Raw genomic sequence first — 16,921 nt, forward strand, 5'->3', positions numbered from 1 at the left:
TAGTGAAGGTGTTTGAAAAGCCTTCACGTCAACTCCAAGTCGACGATTAGGATATTCGCAAGAGAAAAAATATTTTATAAAAACACTTTTATTTGAAGAACATGTGAAAAAATAGAATTGAAATTAATGCAATAAAAAATATTGAGAATTTTGAATTTATAGAAAAAATGAGAAAAAACTGGTGAAGAGACTAGTTTGGTGCGCGACATTCAATTTCAGAGACTAAAATGAGTCACTTAATGTAAAGTGAGGGACTAATTTGGTGCATATACAACAATGGCATAATGGATGACACGTGGACGAATACTGTTGCGACACGTGGCACAACCGAACACGTGACCAAATAACATTGTGACACATGGCACAACCATCCACGTCAGCATGCCACGTGTCACTGGTCACCACATCATCATATCATTACACGTGGCCAAATCATGAAGTGACACGTGTCACTTACAGTCTATGTCATCACGTCGTTAATGAAAAATAGGTCAGGAACTAACATGGTGCTTTTTTTTCAATCTCAAAAACGTAATTGGTGCAATTGAAATCTCAGGGACGATTTTAGTGCAAAACACTAATTTCAGGACTATTTTTGGGATTAACTCCCAAAAAGTTAGGTTTATGTTATGAAATTTGGACTTAGCTTAAAAAGAAAATAAAATAATATCAATATGTCCAAAAAAATCGTAGAGTTCATAAAATTTGATGATAAAATTTTTTTTATTCAAATACTAAATAAATAACATCAACCAGTGGAAAGAAAAAAGTAACAAGTTTACAATTCTTAATTGAAAAGAAAGAAAAAAAATTAGAAGAACAACTTTACTCGAGTAAATAGTAAAAATAAAAAAAAAGTTAAATAGATGTTTGAAATTAATTTTTTTTAAATAAAGTGGTTTATATTAAGACACAAATTTAAAATAACTTTTTATCAATTATATATTAATATTGGAATTTAGGTTTTAGGTTTTATTTGTATAATTTTTTTTATTGTCATATAAGAATTTAGGATTTAAAATTTAGGATTTTAATTTTTTCTATAGAATTTATGGAAGAAATTTTTTTAAAAAAGAATTTACATATACGAAATATTTGCATTAAAAAATTACATAAATATTTCAGAAAAAATTTCAGTGCATACAAAATTCATATGTTATATGTTTGTCGATGATAGTGAATGGAGTCTAACAATTTAGTATAAAAGAAAGACAATACTAAATCATGGGATGTCACCATTATCTCCATGCATAATTTTAAATAGTGTAAATACTATGACATTTGAACTATAACTCATTGGCAAGAAATTTAAGCAAACTTAACCAAAGTAATAAAATTGAGTGAAATTTGATTGATTTAAGATTATTTGTAAAATTTAAATATTGTCTGAGGCAGAAAGCAAACTCAGTTCGATGAGATTTTTTTTTTTTTAATTTTGAGTTAACAATGGAAGAAAGAAGATGAGTCATGTTTGATGTTAGAGATGTAACAGATATTATATTTATTTTAAAGAAAATATTGTATCAATTCTAATATATTGATTCTTTTATTAAATTTGTTGTTTCAATGGTAATAGTAAATACGTTAACAATTTTTTAGTTTTGTTTTACAATCTTAATTTAAAGAAAAAGTGAACATTTTCTTATTGGTGTCTCATTATTCCAATTTTAGTGATGACGTAAACGAAAAAAATTAAAAAATAAAAAGAAAACATGCAATTTGTGAAAGAAAAATAAAATGCTGAAATTAAAATAAAGTATTGGAAGATGAAAAAGATAAAAAATTATAAAAAAATAAAGAACTTTAATTAAAAAATAGATAATAGAATACAGATTTTAATTCAACCTACTTAAAAATTATTTAAGATTTCCTATTTACTTTGTGATGTCACGGAAACTAAGAATGGTTTTGGATCTCGAAATGTTTTCTAAGAAGAAATGAACACATTATTCACAATTTTTGTCCAAAACTCTATTTACAGTGAATCCTACAATGTGTTCGCCAGTTTTAAAAATTCAATTAACAATTATTTTCGCACTTTTTGACTTGACGATGTATTGCTATCATTGACAATTATTCCCGCATATTTTACTTTCATGTTCTATTATTATGATTAACAGATTCATCCTTGACATAGTATACCCCAATTATTTAAATTTAGTTTCAATTTTGATTAAAATTGTTCCTTTGGTAGTATCAATTGAAAGTTTCTCCTAATATATTAAAATCGAATTGTTAAAAATTAAATAATATAGCATAAATTCATAATAAAATTATCTTAGATTTATTTACTTAAAACAACTCTTTTTCTTAAAAAAAAAATGTTGCCTACCATTTTTTATTATCAAATTACATAAATTTAATTTAAATAATTTGCATTAGTTTGTAGTCCCTTGATAAGTTGGAAAAATAGTTTGTGCCTTTTTGGTTTAGCCTTGGAATCTCCAGAAACAACATCAGCCTGGAAGGCACGACATTGCAAAGCCGTAGATGTATCGACGAGGGATGCGACAAATTAATCTAGAAAGGTGGGTAAATCTCATGTCTTCGTTCAATCAAACCAGTGATTCATCAAATCAAATCAAAATATTGAGAAATGATGCCCTTTAGCAAAGTTGTTATACACTTGCACCACAAAGATAGCCCCCTGAAGCAATTTCCCATCACAATAAAGTTTCCAAAGATCAGAACCACTCTTTTTAGTTACAAGGCTACACAAATTTGAGCAATGAACAAATAAGCTAATGAATTTAACAACAAATAATTCATAAATGCTCACACTCAAATATTTAATACAGAAGAGTTCATCGTAAAAAGCTGGAAATGCAGAAAATGGTAGAAAATGTTGCTGAAACAATTTAATCTCAACACTCAATTGTGATTTAAAATTAGAAATGGGAGATAATATTATATAATCCAAAAGCATTCTATTTGACCTAAATGTGATCAAACCACACATCAACTCCCAAAAATTGACAAGAGTGGTTGATTACTTGAATCTAATTACATGCATTATTGGATTAGGCTGAAACTTTTATGTTTAATTTTTTTTTTAAAATAGGAGCGCCACATGCTGCATTTTATCAGCATATACTTCCGGTTAGCAATGAACTACGGCAACCATAATGATACTATCGATACAAAAACAAGACAGAACAATTTTCAAAAAAAAAAAAGTAAATAAAAAAGAGAATGAATACAAGAATGCAAGATATATGGAAAAGAAAGTCCAACTTCTCTTCAATAAATTACCATTCATCAAGACAGATATGACCTCAAGGATTATACTGTGCAATAACCATTGTATACAAACAACCAATCACTAAACAAACATAACCGGAAAATTAACAAATGCCCCATTCACCATCCAAGAGAGAAACAGATCGAAACTCCAAAGAAAGAACAAGCAAACCTATCGTACATGCCAGAGATCACCCAAAAAAAAGAAAAAGAAAAAGAAAATCAGAAATCATTAACCAATCAACCTGTTTTCATTGGCAATCTCGCGGACCAAAATCTTAACATAATAACATTCCAAAAACTCTTCATGATAAGTCCAAATTGTCTCAATCCAAACTAACAATATTAACCCGTCAACATAATAACATTCCAAAAACTGTTCAGGATAATTGATCCATTTTATTAAGAAGACTAATGTCCCTTATAATAAAAACCCACAAAATCATTCACTCAGCAAACTAAAATTAAGTCTTGAGGGATCTGAAAATTTACATTACACCGAGAACATTCAGAACGAATAAAAATTACATGAATCTCCGGGCAGCTCAAAAAGCACAAGTAAATCCAGTTACCAACTAACAGTGCAATGCAGCAGCAGACCAACTAAAATACTAACGGGGACGGGAATGACCCATCTTGTTTCCGAGGCTTTTCATCAAACAGCTTACATGCATAATTCCAAATGCTTTGATTAAATAAAAAATTCATCACAGCAACCAAATAAATCACAGAAACAAAGGCAAACGCTAGCTTAATACCAAATCGGAAATGAAATCAAGCAGCAATTAAACTAACACGACATGAAAATTACAGTGTAATAATGGAATTTCATTGTATCAAAAACTGGAAGAAAATGTACAGTGCGAAAAAATAAAGAAGCATTTTTGTCATGTGCTTACCTTTCGGAAAGACGGATGAGGCACTGCGATGTACGAACTCCTCTTTGTTCTTGTTCTTGCTCTTGCTACTTCACTTCTCTTAACGCGTTTAGTCGTTTACCATGAAAGTGCAATTCAGAGGCCAGAGCCCTTAGTGACTAATTTTAGTGATTGATTTTAGAATACAAATTGTATTTTTGAATTTGCAAATAGTGTAGTCATATATATAAGTTCTCAGTATTTGATTAGACAATGTACATTGCATATAATATCTCCATTCAAAGTATCGTCATTCTCAATGCAATAAACAAACAAAAAACATAAAAGGCTGAGTAGCACGAAAACATCTTCTACTCATATGACCTAAATATACAAATTTCAAAATTGCGAGGTTGACCGGCACCAAAATAATCAGTTGGAATGACCAGAAACCTTGATGAAAGAATAGTGGCCAATCTGGCCATAGCAGAGTTTTGAATGTTTTTGGTAAAAGAATTCATCTCCAGACTGCATCCATTTGACTTGGCTGAAATTTGGAACCGATAGTTAGGCAATAACTCTGGCTGAATGCAGAAAACACTGACAGCATTTCCAAGACCCGCCACAAAATTCTGGACTATGAACAACTTTTCACCATTCACTTCTTGAAGTATAGTGACGTCATCATCAGAATCCAGTGTGACTTTGAAGGGCTTATCGTACGAAAACCTCACTCCGGCGCTAGCAGAGGAACCATGCTCAGTTCTATAGTGGGCGGGTAGATCCGAGAATGATGAAACGAAGTTACAATCTGAGTGTGGACAAGAGCATGGGACAAAGTTGCATTGGGATTCATGGCCAGATTTGTCACTGTAACGAAGTGTTTCCGTGCAACCGTATTCGGCATTAGCGCATGGAACTTTAATAGATTCCAGAACTTTCTCCAAGGCTCTGCTACGAATGGAACCTATTGACAAGAAGCAGGAGGCACACTTTTTCTCAAGAATGCGCGAGCAGCAAGCAGAGCAAGCAACATGACCGTTTTCACACTGATAGACTGGAGTGGTGAGAGGATTAAAGCAAATGGGACAATCAAGGACGTCTGGGTCTGAAAGGAAGAAACTGAAGGACTTATCTTGTGCACAAGAACCTTTCTTACCTGAGGCTTTGATTGATACAGGTTCATCATCAAAAACTTGTTCTTCTTTTGCGCGAGAGCCATCTTGTTTAAGCTTTCGGCTTCTGGCTGCTATGACTTTCTTCATTTCTATGATTTTTCTTTAAAAAATCAGCCAATCAATATAGAGACCATCTGCCAAGTACCAAGGCAGTATCGCTTTGTATTCTGTGGTGGCTTGGGAAAGAAAAAGTATAAGAATTTAGGATTTAAAATTTAAAATTTAAGATTTTAATTTTTTTTATAGGATTTATGGAAGAGATTTTCTTTGAAAAAAAATTACATATACAAAATATTTGCATAAAAAATTACACAAATATTACAACAAAATTTTGTTAGAATTTCACATAATTTCTTAACCCAAGAATTATTCATGTTAAATCATTAAGAAAGAAAATATTTGAATAGGGAAAGCATACCTGAATTTCTCAATCAAACTTTTTTGTATTTTTTGGCGGTTGAATTACAAGTTTGTAACTTTTCTGTTGAGAAAAGAGTTGTTGAGGCGGTTTTGATATGTTGAGGACTAAAGTTCTGAAGACTATTTATATTTGAGCATGATACTATTAAACCTTAAAATTCAAATAAAAATAATATCTAAAGTCTAAAAAATAATATATCTAAAATCTAAAAGATAATATCTGATTTTATTCTCATTTAATTCTAAATTAAAAGTAATTATGACTTATTCAATTTAGCATTTATAACAATTTAACATTTAATTTAAAATGAAATAATTTATGATTATAATTAATATATGTATTGTCCACTAATAATTAAAAAATTAAAATAATTTCTTAACAAATTTCACTACATACAAAATTCCATGTTATATGTTTGTGGATGATATTCAATGAAATCTAACAATTTAGTATAGAAGAAAGACATCACTAAATCATGAGATGTCACCATTATTTCAATGCATATTTTTAAAATATGTAAATAATTAGTTAAAAAAAACATTTGATATGAACAAACTTAATCAAAGTAATAAAATTGAGTAGAATTTGATTGATTTATGATGATTTATAAAATTTAAATAGACTCAGTTTGATGAGATATTTTTCTTGTTTTGAATTAACAATGGAGGGAAGAGGATGAGTCATGTTTAATGTTAAAAATGCAACGGGTATTATATTTATTTTAAAGAAAATATTTTATCAATTCAAATATATTGATTATTTTATTATATTTGTTGTTTCAATGGTAATATAGCGAATAGCCGAATACATTAACAATTTTCAAGTTTTGTTTCACAATATTAATTCAAAGAGAAAAAAGAACATACATTTTTTTATCGGTATTTCATTATCCCAATTTTAGTAACGACGTAAACGAAAAAAATTTTAAAAATAAAAAGAAAACATGCAATTCACCGAAGAAAAAAATAAAATACTGAACTTTAAAAAAAATTAAAAAATGAAGATAACAAAAATCTATACAAAAATAAAAAACTTTAATTAAAAATAAAAAATAAAATACAGGTCTCAATTCAGCCTTTTTAAAAATTATTTAAGATTTTCTGTTTTACTTTTTGATATAAAAAGACTAAGAATAATTTTAGATTTCGAAGTGTTTATTTAAAAAAATAAACTAATTATTCATAATTTTTATTTAAAACTCTATTTACAAAATAATCTAATGTCAATTCACAATGAATTTTACACTGTGTTCATCAATTCTAAAAGTTCTATTAACAATTATTTTTGCACTTTTTAAATTTGACGTTGTATTGTTATCACTTACCATAATTATTTTCACACTTTTGACTTTCATGCTCTATTATTACGATGGATAGATTCATCCTTGACATAGCATATTCCAATGATCCGGATTTAGTTTTAATTTTGATTAAAATTGTTCTTTTGATAGTGTCAATTGAACATTTTTTCTAATGTATTAAAATTGAGTTATTGAAAATTAAATAATATAACATGATTTTATAATAAAATTATCTTAGATTTATTTACTTAAAATAATCTTTTAAAAAAAATTTGCCTACCATTTTTTATTATCAAATGACATAAAATTAATTTAAATAATTTGTATTAATTTGTAGCCTCTTAATAAGTTGAAGAAATAAAATCATTCAAATAGCAGAATGATATATATTCAAAATTTTTAATGTAAAAGTTAAAATTATAAAGTATAATGATTTATTGTCTTATTTTTTGTTTATTTTAAAAATTATAAAAACTAAAAATAGGATAATAAATAAATTTGTTTATTCTGAAAATTTTAAAGTATAATTTTTTTAATATTATTGCCTTATTGGCATCGGTTTTTTGGACAATATATGTTTTGTAAAAAATATTTTATTAATTTTAATATTTTTTATATAAAAATAATTTAATTATAAAATTAAGAGTAATTTAGAAATTTACCGAAGAATTAAACCTTTCTATTTTTATGATTTCTTCTTTTTTGGTCATCAGCGTTCGAGTTTTAAGCATAGAATATAAAACTTATGTAGTATTAGTAGGGTATGTTTGAAAAACTCGTTGTAAGAGAAGAAGCAAGTTTAAATTTTTTGAAAGCTTTAACTTTTGGTTTGGCAAACTTTTTTTCCATGAACGCGTGATTTTGCTATCAAAACCAGCGTTTACAAGAAGCAACTATTTTTAACTTCTGCGTTTTTCTAATGGACTTTTAGCTATGGATACTAACCATTTATTTATCTTTTACCAACTTTATCCTTCATGTATGTTATTATATTATTTATGAAATTCTTGTTATTTTTATTTATATGAGCTCTATTTTTCTATTTTTTATTTTTTTCAACTATTTGTTTGATATTATACACTTTTATAATTGTGATTTTTGTGTATTATGTTTGTTATTATCTTTTTATAATATGATTTATTGATTCTATTAGGTAAAGTAAATTAAACAAAAATTTAACTGTAAATAATAATAATAGTAAAAAATTATAGCATACTAAAAAAAGAATACTAAAAATATTAAAAATATACTATATAAAAGATCATAAAGAATTTTTAGATTTATTTCGATTATTATAAAATAAATATTTAATTTTTTATTATTTTTAGTACTCTCTTTTATAATTGTAATTCTCATATACTATGTTTTAGTATAATTTTTTATAATATAGATTATGCTTCCATTAAAAAAATAAATTAAATAAAAAATTAATCATAGATAATAATAAAATCATAAACGTTGGATTTTAAATTAATACTAAGAATAAGATTATTGAAAGTACTAGAATAAGAGTACGATGTAAAAAAATACTACAGTACATTCTTAGTTAATACTTAAAAAAATATAACATATTTAATTAAATATTCTTTTATATATATATCTAAAATTTATATTGTTTTATTTTTATTTAAAAATATATTTTATCTATTTTTATGTGTTATTTTTATTTTAATAAGTAAATATTAATTTTATTATAAAATTAACTAATAAGATCTATTTAAATATCTAAATTAAAATAATAGGATAATATAAAAAAAATTATTTAAGTTGAAGTCTATTTTAATAATTTTTTATCTAAAAATGATTTTAAATAATATAACACAAACAACATTTATTTTACTATAATCAATTTTGATACAAAAATTACCAAACATAAATCACTAAAAAAACCAAACATGTCAGTGATTCAGATGTGGCTCTGTTGTCCTCACACCCAACCCTTTTATTCAAGATACTCCCAAGAATCTATGTAGCATTGTCACCAGGAGGAAGCACTATTTGGTGCCATTCAATGTTTCAGGCCACCAAAGTTTCCTCTTTTTCAGGTACCTCTTATTCTTCTAACTTTCCCTGAATATCTTTTTCCCCCTTCCTCTCCATTTACTTCAAGTGTTATTCGCTTTAATTTTCTGGGCAGGCAAATACCTTCATTATGTTTTTATTCTTCTGCCAAGATATGACAATTTTGTTTGATATTTTTGGTTTTTGTGCTATGAATGTTTGCATTGAATTTTTTGAAGATGGTGTGGAGCAAGTTGTGGATAATAATACCCTTAGTGTTCCAAAAGTGGAGATATTGAAGCAGAAAATGGAGCTTCTTGGTATCAACTTGGACAACTCTTGTTTGCCCCGACAGTACCATAACTTTTTTTGTCCAAAACAATCTAAGTTTAGTTAATTTAATCGATTGATTCTATTACCTAATCAATTGACTTATGCTATTAGAATGAGATATGAAAGTTTAATTGATTGGTTTGATAATATAAGATTGAAGTTTGTACGTGAACTAATGGTATTTTCCAATTCAATCAATTGGTATGAGTATTCAATCAATTTAAATGTGACGTGAATAAGGTTTTTCCTGTATTCAATAGATTAGTATGATAATACAATCGATTGAATTTTGATATGCACTATATATTAAGCTTGATAATCATCCATGTTTAGCCTTCCTTCCCTTTTTAAATTTTACAACTCAATTTCTGCATAACCTCTCTTTTCTCTCTAAATCCAGAAAATTTCTCTCTTCTTCTTCTCCAATTTCATTAACATCCACTCCAAACTACATACATATTATTAATCTTCATCTAAATCCCTACAAAACTCATTGAACTAATATCTCTAAAATGGCTAGAACTAAAAATGCAAAAAGAGTTAAGGTTGAGAGTGAAAGTTCTGTATTCACCAATTTATAACCTTAATATTAAAGAAAGGATAAGATTAGAGTATCTAAATTAAAATAAAAACTTAAAAATTGAAAATAGAATTTTAAAGATAAGATAGATGGATAATAAAATAATAATTTATAAACACGAGTAGGAAAATTGAGAACGGCGTAACATATAACGTAGTGCACAATTCAATCGATTGAATTATGAAAATCCATATTGCTTTGAAGACTTAAATCAATTGGGTAATACAACCAATCGATTGAATTATGAGACCTCGTATTATTTAAAGCTTTCAATCGATTTGGTAACATGAACAATCGATTGAATTAGAAAAAACCCACATTCTAATCATAGTTCAATCGATTGTTTTGTAAAAACCTGAATTACAATCGATTGAATTATGAGAAATCTGAAATTCAATCGATTGTTTTATTAATCCAATCAATTGATCTTATAAAAAATACGATTTCACAATCCTATATGAATGTAATGGATCAAAAATAAAAGTTTAATTGATTAAGATTGCCAAAAAATTATTACGATTAATGAAAGATCTAATTCGTTATTGTTTTGTTTTTTATTATGATAAATGAATAATAAAATAATGATTTATAAAATAAATAATAAATTTTATAAATAAATAATATATAAGAAATTAATTTGTAATTAAAATTAAATAAAGACTATTTAACAGTTATTAAAATACTTAAAAAATATGTTTTGTTATAGAACTATTTAATAATGCAGAGACATCGTGAGACCATCAAATTCTTTGCCATCAAGTAATGTGATTTTCTATCTAATTATGTTTTAAAATTTTTACCTCCTCTATTAGCTATTTTTGCCGTGTTGAAGGATCCTCTTGAAAATAAAAAAGCAACCATACCTATCTGCTCTAAGTAAATAATTGAAAGAATCCTTTTAACTATTGTAATTACAGAAATTTAGGGTGTGGTTGACAAACGGGTGAAGAAAGGAGCGCATTTGAGCTTCTTAAAAGTTTTTTTTATGTTTGGTAATTTTTTTTTTCTAAACGCAGAAATGATCTGCCTCTAAACCCATATTGAGAAGAAGTTCAAATTTGAAGCTTCTACATTTCACGTAATTGAGAAATTTATTTCTTTTTTACCAACCTTATTTCTTTTTTACCAACCTTATTTATGCTATATATAATTTTCTTTCTACTTTTTCATAGTTCTTCCTCCTATTTTTTTCATTAAAATCGTTTATATTTGTTTCAATCACCGGCAAATTGAATATTTTAATTTTTTTATTATTTTTAGTACTCATTTTCATATTTTAATTTTTAGTGTTACGATTTCTAATGTTATGTTTTTATATGAGTTCTTTATTATTTTTTATACTATTTTTTATATGTATATTTTTTATAAATTTTTTTATTTTAGTTTGACTTTGTTTATATGATTTTTTATTTATTTTATTGTATTTCTTTTATTCATATGACAAATGTTATTAATTTTTTTATTTTTTATAATACTATGATTTTTTCAAGTATTTTATTAATTTTTATGATATTTTTATTTTTTTTGTTCATATGAATTCTTTTTTTCTATCTTTTACTACATTGTGTTTATGTTGTGTATGAATTTTTTTATTTTATTCATATAAATTTTATTTAGTTTTTATTGTATTTTTTTTGTATAATATATGATGTTAGTTTTATGAAATTTTTATTATTTTTTATCTATATATTTTTTTATTTTTTTGATGTACTCTATCTTTGTTTTATATTAATTTTTTTATTCTTTATTTTGACTTTGTAAATTTGTAATTATGATTATTATATACTATGTTTATTATCAAAATTTTATATAATATAAACTATGATCCTATAAAAAAGATAAAATAAATAAAAAATTAATTATAAGTAACAATCGAATCATAAATAATGAAAATTTATAGTCCAAAATAATACTAAATTAAAAAGTACGGGCAATACTAAAAAAATTTTAGAATATTTTTTTTGTTTAACATTATAAAATTTATAGTACTTTCTTTCATATTTTTTATTGTATTTATCTATTTATATAATAAATATTTTTTATATTATATTTGTTAGGTTCTGTTTTTGCATGTATATAAAAAAAATAATTTAAATTAATGTCACTTTTAGTAATTTTCATCTAAAGATAATTTTGAGTAATATAATTCAAACAACATTTATTTTATTATAATCAATTTTGATATAAATATTGCCAAACATAAATTACGCTATTTCAAACTTATTTTTTATCAAAATCAATTTTATGCAAACTTACTGTTGCAAACTGTAATCCAAATACGCCCCTAAACTTTGAGTAATTGAGTGTTATAGATTCATCATCAAAAACTTGTTCTTCTTGTTTGTTCGCGAGAGCGATCTTGCTTACTCTTTCGGCTTCTACCTGCTATAACTTTCTTCATTTCTATTATCTTTCTTTCTGTTTAATCTTTTCACAACTCAAACCTATATACAGAGACTAGAGAAGTAGAGACACAGAAACTAAATAGTCCCAAATTTCTTTTCATTCAAAAAATCAATTAATCAATATAGAGGCCATCTGCCAAGTACTAAGGCAGTATCGCTTTATATTCTGTGATGGCATAGGGAAGGATGGTTAGGAGGTTAACCGATCAATAAGTATTGGACACTTGGCATTTGACAAAAAAAAAATATAAAAGAAGAATAGTTAATTAATACAGAAAACGAGTAATGTAGAAAAATTTACTAGAGTGTTACTGTCTGAGAGTATAAGTGGAATTTGAATATTAACTATGTGTTTTGATTACAGTTTACAAATTAAAGTAAATTTATGTTAAGATGATTTATGTTTGACAATTTTTATATTAAAATAGATTATAATAAAAAAGTGTTATTTAGATTATATTATTTAAAATTATTTTTAGATAAAAAATTACTAAAAAAATATCAATTTAAATAATTTTTTTAGAACATAAAAGGTTAAAAATAATTCATATGAACTAAAAAATAATAATATACATGAGAAACAAAACACTAAAAAAAATAATATAAAATAAATACAATAAAAAATAAAAATATAAAAGAGAATATTATATATTTTATAATGTCAATTGTCAAACAAAAAAATGTTTTATAATTTTTTTTAGTATCGTTAGTACTCTTTAATTTAGTATCATTTTGAACTATAAATTTTTATTATTTATGACTCTTTTGTTATTTATAATTAGTATATAATAAAAACAAAAATAAAATACAATAAGAAGTACAATAAAAATGAAAAAAAATTCATACAACCATAGTATATAATAATTACAACTAACAACATATATCATATGCACAAAAAAATTACAGTAAGAAATAAATAAAATTCATATGAATAAAACTAAATAAAAAATAAAAAATTTTATACACAACATAAATATAAATATAGTACAATAAAAGATAAAAAAATTATAAAAACAAAAAATAATAAAAATATCATAAAAATTAATAAAAATAAGAATTTATATTAATAATAGTTGTTATATGAATAAAAAAATATAATAAAAATATAACATCAAAATACTAAAAAAATAACATCAAAACACTTAAGAAATAATATAAAAAATATTTATCATATAAATAAAAATATATAATAAAAAATATAAAAATCAAAATATGAAAGAAAGTACTAAAAATAATAAAAAAATTAAAATATTTACCTTGGCAGCGATTGAAATAAATATGAAAGATTTTGATGAAAAAAAATTGTAACGAAGAACATACACAAAGAATTACCGTGAAAATTATGGTTACTGCATCCTTTTTATAGAAGAAAATGAAGGATTGGGTTGGTAGAGAAGGAATAAATTTCACACCTATTTCCTCCAACGATAACCAGCTTTTCCCAACGTGAATGCAGAAGCTAGAATTTTTAGCTTCACGTGAACGTACGTTCAGAGGTGAAAGCACTTCTGGGTTAAAAGTTTCAAAGAGTTAGCAAACATAAAAGTAGGACGTTCAAGACTCTCAAACGGGCATCTCTCGTCCCCAACGTGAACCCCAAACACACCCCAAAAAGTTAGATCTATATTATGAGATTTGGACTTAGATTAAAAAAGAAAGAGTTAAGTACGATTTTGGTCCATAACATAGAGACCGAAAATTTATTTCGTCCCCGACCTTTTTTTCCGCTACAAAATAGTCACAAAGGTTCTAGTTTATTCTAAAATCATCCTTCGGACGAAAATACCCTTCCCATTCTTCCCTAAAATCAACTAAAAACAGACGCAGAAGCTGAAGCTGAACCAAAAGCGGAAGAACAGCAGAAGCAACAACAACAACCAGACACAGAAGAACAACAACAACAATAGATCATGTATATAGTTAACTATTAATAGAAATTCAATAACCTAAGCTAATTCTATCAAACCTAAACTAATTCAACAACAACAACAATTCGGCAGCAACTTTCAGCAATTCAATACCCACTTAAAATTAACTAACAAAAAATCAAAATCTAGCTAAACTAATCCAGAATCAAATCAAGGAACTAACACTAACCAAAAACATAAATTAAAAGCAAAATGACAACTTGTATTATGAAAATAGAAAACAGAACAGAGAAAACAGGGGAGGCAGTGGTAGAGCGCCTGCGGTCTGGGCATGACGGGAAGGGGCTGGAGGTGGCCGAAGAATGTGCTAGCCGAAGCAGAAGAGGTGGCCGGCCTAGAGGCGACTGTGAGTGGCTAGAGAACTAAAAACAGAGGCTGGGCCCTGTTTCACTTGTCAAAGCCATGAAGAACTGGGAGTGACCAAACAGAAGTAGGGTAGAGATGAAGTGCAGAAACGAAAGAGAAGAGGAATGTGATGGGTTCGCCAGTGGTACGGCGATGATAGGTTGGCTGCGGCGAGGGCATAGAAAAAAGGGAGAGGGAAAAGAGAGAGAGAAGAAAGAAAGAAAGAAAGACGAGTAAGAAAGTGGGTAGATGAGCAGCGGCGGCAGCGGTGGCGAGAATCCCTCCTCTTCCCTTCCCCCTCTTCTTCCCGAACCCCCCCACCCTTCTTCCTTTGCGTATTTCCTTCCCCTTTTCCCATATGCGTTTTATTTCTTTTTTTTATTTTATTTATTAAGGGTAATTTGGTAAGAAAAATAAAAAATTTGGTAAAGAGGACGATTTTAAAACAAATTGAAACTTTTGGGACTATTTTGTTGCGAAAAAAAGGTCGAGAACGAAATAAATTTTTTGCCTCTATATTAGAGACCAAAATCGTACTTAACCTAAAAAGAGTGGGACTATTTTGTTGTGAAAAAAGGGTCGAGGACGAAATAAATTTTTTACCTCTACGTTAGAGACCAAAATTGTACTTAACCTAAAAAGAAATAAATTAAAATCAATATGTCCAAAAAAATTGTAGAGTCCATAAAATTTGATGATAATTTATTTATTTATCAAGTAACATCAATCAGTAAAAAAAAAAAAGTAACAAGCTTATAATTTTTTATTGGAAAGAAAGAAAAAAACTAGAAGAACAAATTTATTTGAATAAACAGTAAAAATAAAAAAATGTTAAATAGATGTTTGAGATCAAATTTTTTTAAAATAAAGTGGTTTATATTGACACACAAATCTAAAATAACCTTTTATCAATTATATATCAATATTGAGGTTTAGGTTTTAGATTTTATTTGTATAATTTTTTTATTGTCATATAAAAATTTAGAATTTATGGAAGAAATTTTTTTAAAAAAGGATTTTCATATACAAAATATTTGCCTAAAAAATTACACAAATGTGCCAAAAAAAATTTCAGTACATACAAAATTCTATGGTATATGTTTGCTGATGATAGTCAATGGAATCTAGCAATTTAATATAGAAGAAAGACAATACTAAATCATGGGATGTCACCATTATTTCCATGCATATTTTTAAATTGCGTAAATAATTGGTTTAAGAAAAAACCGTTTGATATGAGCAAACTTAAGCAAATTTAACCTAAGTAATAAAATTGAGTAGAATTTGATTGATTTAAGATAATTTGTAAATAAATATTGTTTGAGTCAGAAAACAACTCAGCTTGATGAGATATTCTTTTTGTTTTGAGTTAATAATGGAAAGGGAGGAGGATGAGTCATGTTTGATGTTAGAGATGCAACGGATATTATATTTATTTTAAAAAAATATTGTATCAATTTAAATATATTGATTGTTTTATTAGATTTGTTGTTTCAAACTTTCAATAGTAATAGTGAATAAGTTAGTAATTTTCAAGTTTTATTTTACCATCTTAATTAAAAAAAGGGACATTTTCTTATAAGTCTCATTATCCCAATTTTAGTGATGTCATAAACGAAAAAAATTAAAAAATAAAAAGAAAACATGCAATTTACCAAAAAAAAAATAAAATGCTAATATTAAAATAAAGTATTGGAAGATGAAAATGACAAAAAACTATATAAAAAAAACAAAAAAGTTTTACATCCATGTAAATAATTCATCAAGTTATTCAAGTTCTTTTTCCTAGATGCACGTCTCACACCCCCTCACTTGTTTGTCATACACACGCCACATATAACGTAAATCTTCTTTACTGCGTGATAAACCTTTGCTCAACATAAAGCTTCTACTGCAATCTAGACCTTCTTCTTTGCTCGTGTTTTTGTTCTTCTTCTTCTTAAGCTTGGTCATTCTCCTTTGTTCGTGTTTTCTTTATTCTTCTTCTTCTTCTTTTCTGTTCGCGTACTTCCTAATTGATCCGCATTGACTTCAACATAATAAGCTTCGTCGTTCTTCTTCTTCTTCATTTTTTTCTTCGATCTTCACTTCTCAATCGAAACAATGAATGATTTAAGTTCAAATTAGTTGAATGAGAACGATTTGGATTGTTGTTCTGAAACGAATCATACTGACGAGGTTTAGATTATTCAATTTTGAATCGAATTGAATTGAATGCAATTATTAATTTTATTTGAATTGAATTCAACGGGCATAGGTGTTTTTGAATCTGAATTGAATTGAATTGATGATATCTAAATTGTAGATAGAGGTATTTTGAATTTGATTTTGTA

General features: G+C 26.5%; 1 protein-coding gene across 1 annotated transcript; it reads right to left on the reverse strand.

The window, feature by feature from the left end:
• Window positions 1-3,736: 3,736 nt before the first annotated feature.
• On the reverse strand, window positions 3,737-5,362 carry LOC130974633 (E3 ubiquitin-protein ligase SINA-like 10). Its single transcript, XM_057899495.1, has 2 exons — window positions 4,140-5,362; window positions 3,737-3,903 (listed from the first exon to the last, which is right to left on the reverse strand). Exon 1 carries the CDS (start codon window positions 5,360-5,362, stop codon window positions 4,469-4,471), a length of 894 nt encoding a protein of 297 aa, XP_057755478.1. The 3' UTR covers window positions 3,737-3,903; window positions 4,140-4,468.
• Between the last annotated feature and the right edge of the window lie 11,559 nt (window positions 5,363-16,921).

Source organism: Arachis stenosperma, chromosome 4 (assembly GCF_014773155.1).
Source record: "Arachis stenosperma cultivar V10309 chromosome 4, arast.V10309.gnm1.PFL2, whole genome shotgun sequence".
NCBI lineage: Eukaryota > Viridiplantae > Streptophyta > Magnoliopsida > Fabales > Fabaceae > Arachis > Arachis stenosperma.